This window comes from Orycteropus afer, unplaced genomic scaffold (genome assembly GCF_000298275.1).
Source record: "Orycteropus afer afer isolate SDZICR_OR568_19922 unplaced genomic scaffold, OryAfe1.0 scaffold00136, whole genome shotgun sequence".
In the NCBI taxonomy this organism is placed as follows: domain Eukaryota; kingdom Metazoa; phylum Chordata; class Mammalia; order Tubulidentata; family Orycteropodidae; genus Orycteropus; species Orycteropus afer.
The window spans coordinates 164,763-171,066 of NW_006921723.1; the positions used below are offsets into that span (position 1 = coordinate 164,763).

A 6,304-nucleotide genomic window follows, 5' to 3' on the forward strand; every position below is an offset into this window, starting at 1 on the left:
GATTTTTACATTAATTCTTAGGTCCTACCACCACTCGGCAATATCCAAGCTGTCTGTGCCATCAGGATCACTGCCAGACAGCAGCTCTGTATGTCTCCTTTTTTGGTATTTTCATGCAAATTCTTCTGCTAGTTGGAGTTTAGTCCACTTCTATATCCTTCCCTTCAAAGCTCAGGGGTACAGGATTATCTTCTGTATCTGTGTCAATTGGTTCCCCTTTTCTTTGTTAAAGAGGGTCTGTGCAGTCTTTCTGCCTATTCTGCCATCTTACTGGAACTCCATTCCATATGAATTTGAAGATTGCTTTTCCATTTCTGCAAAGAAGGCTGCTGCAATTATGATGGGGATTACATTGAAGTTATGGATTGCTTTGAGTAGTATAGACATCTTGACAATAGTGTCTTCTAATCCACAAACACAGAAAGTCCTTGCATTTATTTATGTCTCCTTTAGCTTCTTTTAGTAGTGTTTGATAGTTTCCTGGTATGAAACCTTTAGCTTCCTAGGTATATTTATTCCTAGGATTATTTTTTAAAAAGAGCAATGAAATAAAAATTTTCAAATTTGTACTACACAATGTTGAAGAACAGTGATGAATCTGCAAAATATACCGTGGATGAAATTAGAGTTTATTTGCTGAGGGAAGTTAGTCCATCAAAAAGGGCAAATACTGTATGAGACCACTATTGTAAAACATCAAGGAAAGGGTTTCACAAAAAAAAGAAAGAAATAGCCTTTGATGTGGTTATTGGGTGGGAGGGGAAGGGAGGGTAAACCATTAACTGGAAGGTGCACACCTATTGGGTGAATGGGAAGGTAAAAATCAGTTATAAAAAAAGACTGGGAAAGTAAAATAAGATTATCAAATTTGTAGGGAAAAGAATTATTCTTAGGTACTTTATTCCTTTAGGTATGATTGTCAGTGGAATTGTTTTACCTTTCTTTTCAGAATGCTCATGGCTAATGTCCAACCTCCAGCCCTAACTGTTGCCTTGCTCTACCCTCTGTGGGCCTTCCAGCAATGTCCTACATGACTTGCTGTCCACCTTGCATGTGTTTTCTGGGTGTTTAGTTATCACATGTTTGGTTATCCAAGACTCAGCGTCAATCGTTCTTCACTGGCTCAGTCCAACACTGACTGGACACTGGGGGTGTTTAGAGCAGAATTTAAATGCTGCTGTGAGTCTTGCTCCCTCTTTCCCAACTAAACCGTGTTCCTTGCCTGATCACCAAAACCAAACCATTACTATCGACTTGATTCCAACTCACAGTTACACTACGGGATAGTGTAGAACTGCCCCATAGGGTTTCCCAGGCTGTAATCTTTACAGAAGCAGATTGCCTTATCTTTCTCCTGTAAAGAAAGTTGGTGGTTCGATCCTACCAGCTGCTGGTGGGTTTGAACCACTGACCTTTTAGTTAGCATCCCAGTGCTTAACCACTGTACCACCAGGGCTTCTACTGGCCTGATAGAGGGACAGAAAGCACTGTATTTGTGGCTTCCTTTAGGCCTGATCAGATGAGAGTTCATGTAACATACAAAACATCATTCACATACTTCAAACATGGTGTAACCTGTTTCCACAACTCCAAGATGCTATGAACCATAAGATGCTTAATTGACTTAATAGCAGCTCTTGGCCAAAATGGGAAATGATCCACATGAAGTCTGATTCTAGTGGTTTTCCTGACTCAACTTTGTAGTTACACTCAGCATCCTGATGGCACTTTGATTTTCCAGCCTTGCGCCTTGAGAATTGATTATGCCACTTGAGAATTGATTATGTAGATGGGGACGAGCCCCTGCACAGCACTAACCCTGAGGTTTCTCTTCCCTCAAATGAATTTCAAGTGCCTGAGAGTGAAGCCCCTCATTATCACAAACCTTTGTTCATCAAGAATTACAGAGGGTCCCTTTTGGTCACCAGCCTTTTGCAGCTGCTGCAGCCAGCTCTGCCCAACACCTGTGGAGGCTTTGGTTCATACTGTCACAAGAAGCCCTGCCCTGCTGTTTTTAGTTGCCTTTGAGTCAATTCCCAGCTCACCCGTGTGTGCTGAGTAGAACTGCTCTGTATGAATTTCAGTGCTATAATCTTGGGAAGTAGATTCCCCAGGCCTGTCTTCTGAGGCATGTTGGTGGGTTTGAGTTGCCAGCCTTTCAGCTAGTAGTTGAGCACTTAGCCATTTATGCCACCCAGGGTCTGTGGCCCTGCTGATACCCACCCCAATTCCAAAGCAGGCCAGTGGCCCCACTACACACAGAACAAACCTCCAGCCCCACACCTGTCCTCCCTACCTCTTCCTGTCGTCCATCCACTCCAGCCTCAGCAGTCTTCCGGCTTCATGAATGTCTGTGCTCTGTTGCAGTGCAGGGCTCTGGTACCTTCTCTTCCCTGTATCTGGAGTGCACCCCTTGTCCTGTCCAGGGGGTGCCATCACTTAGTTACCACAGATTTAGCAGCCTCAACCACACAGGTTGTTTATATCACTGCTCTGGAGACCAGAAATCCCTCCTGGGTCTCACAGGACTAAAATCAAGGTGTTGGCAGGGCTGCCTTCTGTATGGGACCTCCAGGAAGAATCCTTTTGCTCCCTTTTCCATTGTCTAGAACCCGCCCTCATCCTTGGTTTATGCCCGTCCTCCACCTTCCAAGCCAGCAGCATAGCACCTTGCTGACCCTACTTCCTTCATCATCATGTTGCTTTCTCCAGCTCCCACTGGGAAAGGCTCTCTACTTGTTTTTCTTACCAATTCAGCATTTTCCTCTTGTATAATTCAGTGACTGTGATTACATTCTTCAAGTTGTGCATCCATTTTCGCTTTCGTTTCCTGAATTATTGCACCACCATTAACAGAAACTAACTGCCCCCTAAGCAGGAATACCCCCTTCTCCCTACCCCATCCCTTCCACCTCACGTAACCACTATAATGGTTGGTGTCTATAGATGTGCTTAGTTTATGTCAGAGATTACACAGTTTTTGTCCTTTTGCAGCTGACTTCCTTCACTCAGCATGATGTTGTCAAGGTTCACACACATGGCATGCATCAGGACTTCATTTCTCTTTCTGGCTGAGGAAATGTGTGTATATACCACATGCTGTCTGTCTGTTCACCTGTGGGTGGACATTTCAGTTAGTTCCACCTTTGTGCTATTGTGAAAAATGCTGTAGTAAACATGAGGGTTCAGGTTTCTGTTTGCATTCCTGCTTGCACTTCTGGGCAGGTACCTAGGAGTGGGAGCGCTGGGTCATATGGTAGTTCAACTTTTTAAGGAACCACCAAACTTGTTTGTACAGTGGCTGCACCGTTTTACATTCCCACCGGCAACGGACAGGGCTCCAGTTTCTCCACAACCTAGCCAATGTCTGTTGTTTCCGTTTTTCTTTTTTTTTTTTCATCATTGCCTTTCTAATCAAGGGTAAGGTAGTGTCTCTTTGTGGCCTTGATTCATGCCTCCCTAATGGCTAATGATATTGAATATCTTTTCATGTGCTTGTTGGGCATTTCGGTATCCTCTTTAGTGAAATGTTTGTTCAAGTCCTTTGCTTATTTTTCTTTTTTCATTGAGTAGTTTGTCTTTTTGTTAAGTTGTGGAAGTAGGGTCTCCCCTTTTAAGGGCTGGTGAGATTTCATCGGGCCCACCTGGGTCATTTAGGATCCTCTCCCTATCTCAGGATCCTTAACTTCATCCCATCTGCAGAGTCCCTTTTGCCACCATATCCATAGGGACTAGGGCATAGGCATCTTGGGGGGCCAGTGTTCTGCCAACCACATACCTGAACCTATTGCATCTCACTGCCTTACTTCATGACGTATGTATTCAGGCGTTGCCATTAAAACACACCTTCTAGGTCCCCACAGCCCCTTGCCTGCCTCCTTCCCCTCTAACTGCTCCCTACTGTGGGATCACCACTTACTTGTTTGCCTGTGTAGTTCCTGTCCCCTCAGCCAGGCTGAGCTCCCAAGGCAAAGCCTCGTCTTATCTACCTCCATGTGCCCAGTGCCCAGAAAAGCCCATGTCGTCAGCATGTGCATTGCTAAAAATTGACACAAAGTCAGTTCCCAAAATGTGTAGATAACTCCTCCTCACGTTCACACTCCTCCATCGTCCTGACACCAGCTGCTCCCGTGGCACTTACTCTCTGACCCTGAGCACCCAGAGTTAGGTCTCCGCAAAGTAGGGCTCTGTCCTTCCAGCTTCTGCTGGCTCTCACTGCACCTGCTTCATTAATTCTGTAGTATGACTCACAAGTTCACAGACTCTTACCTGCACTTAGAGTTACCATTTATTATAAGCAGAAAAGGTACCTGTCCATGAGCCTTCCACTGTCCCCAAGGGCATGTCACACCCTCTCCCATACATAGATGTTCTCATCAAACTGGGATACCTCCTGTAACTTCCGTGTTGTGGGCTTTTATTGGCTCATTGCTAGTGATTTGTGCAGAGGGCTTCATGATGTAAGTCATTGAGTGATAGAATCCCTGAAAAACATGGCTGATTCCATCATGCCCCCGTCCCTTCCTCAGGTTTGCTGCTAGGGTAGGGATGTTTAAGTGTTAAGTGGCTATTTTTAGAAAACAGGGCACCTTGATTGCTGGCAAATTCTAAGGGTTATTTTTGTTGGTGGTGGTGTTATGTGCCATCGAGTCGGACCCGACTCATAGCGACCCTTCCTTGGGTTTCCGAGGCAGTATCACTACGGAAGTAGATTGCCCAACCTTCCTTCCATGGAGTGGCTGGTGGGTTTGAACTACCAGCCTTCTGGTTAGCAGTCAAGTGCTTTAGACACTACTCCACCAGAGCTTCTTAATTTTAGAAAGCAGAGACAAAAGGCAAAAATGAGTTTTTCTGTTCCACAACATCTGATCATTACTTGTTGAACAAGCTAAAGTTTTACCTAAGAGCTGAGAGATGAGAAGGAGTTAGAGAAAGGTTGGGGAGCCTTTCCATCAGGGTGAGGCAGGGGTGAGGGGAGGTGAGTTCCCACAGTCTGCAGGAGCTGGTCACACAGAGACGCTGAATGTCAGACTCTGGATTTGGAAACAATGGTGGGCACAGATGGGTCTTCAGTGAAGAATGAGCTGACAAGGTTAGAATTTTAGATCTGGCCTCACTCCCCAGCAGTGTGAAAGGTAGATTAAGTGGAGAGGTTGTGAGTCAGAGGGACACTGGGGCCATTTGAATGTGAGTAGCAGTGGGACCTTTAATCTAGGCCTCTGTACCCCTGGACAGAATCTTTCTGCTGCTCCTTGATGCCTTGCTGGATGGGTGAAATGGAGGAGGGAGTGCAGGTTAATGAAGGAAAGAGATACAGAAAGAAGAGAGTGGGATGGGTGAATAAAAGGTTAGAAAGGGTAGAAGGGTAAGTGGAAGGAAAGGGATAGATGGACAGTTGGAAGGAGATTAATGGAGATGTGTGGTGGGAGGTTGGAAGGGGATTAATGGATGTTGGTTTAAAGGGAACTAATGGCTGAATGGTTGATTGCAAGGGGACAGGTGAGTAGGTTGATGAATGGTAGAAGGGGATGAATGACAGGAAGAAAGGAAGGGACTGATAGATGGATGCTTGGTTGAAAGGGAGCCGGTGGATGGTTGAAGGTGATGGATGGACAGATGCATAGATGGAAAGTTGGAAGGGGATGGATAGATGGTTGGTTAGAAGAGGATGGGTGAATGTTCCTTTGGAAGGAGATGAATAGAGAAGTGGGTAGATGTGAGATTGGTTGGTTAGAAGGGGACAAGGGAATGGCTGACTGGTTGGTTAAGGGATGCTGCTCAGCCATAACTTCAGAAAACCTCTTATGACTTCAGGAAGGCAACAGCCCCCAGGGGAGCAACCAGGGAGTCAAGATCACGCCCGACCAGCAGAAGAGGAGCAGCTTCTTCCGATGTGTCCTTCTGTGAGGGACGCTGCCTTACCTGAGCCGCGCTCAGCCCAGCTGACTGTGCCTGTTCTGAGTGAGCCCTGCGCTCGGCCGGGGCCTCCACCCCTCCCACGCCCGCCCACGCTGAGGCCACGGGCCTGCAGCCCCCAGAACGAAATCGAGAAATTGTTTATTTTAGTAACTGCCTGGTGTCTCTCAACTCTGCAGAATGGAGTAAATTAAGAATTTGCTATTTTTCCTGTGATGTTCACGGAGCGGGCCTGTGCGCCGCGCCACTGGGAGAGGACAGTACCGCGGCATGATCTTTGTCAGCAGCAGCCCCTGGGGTGGGCCCCCACTTCAGCCCTCCATCCTCAGTCCTGCTGCAACATGGCTGGAGGCCCTCCAGCCAGCATGGGCCCCAGCGGGGACCAGAT

At 46.6% G+C, this 6,304-nt stretch overlaps 1 protein-coding gene across 1 annotated transcript in view; it reads left to right on the plus strand.

Annotated features, from left to right (window-relative positions):
- RAB8A (RAB8A, member RAS oncogene family) overlaps nt 1–5,907 on the plus strand; it is a 31,302-nt gene extending 25,395 nt beyond the window's left edge. The window contains exon 8 of the mRNA XM_007945306.2: nt 5,815–5,907. Coding sequence (XP_007943497.1) covers nt 5,815–5,907 — 93 coding nt within the window. The remainder of the gene's footprint in view (nt 1–5,814) is intronic.
- The last annotated feature ends 397 nt before the right edge of the window (nt 5,908–6,304 follow it).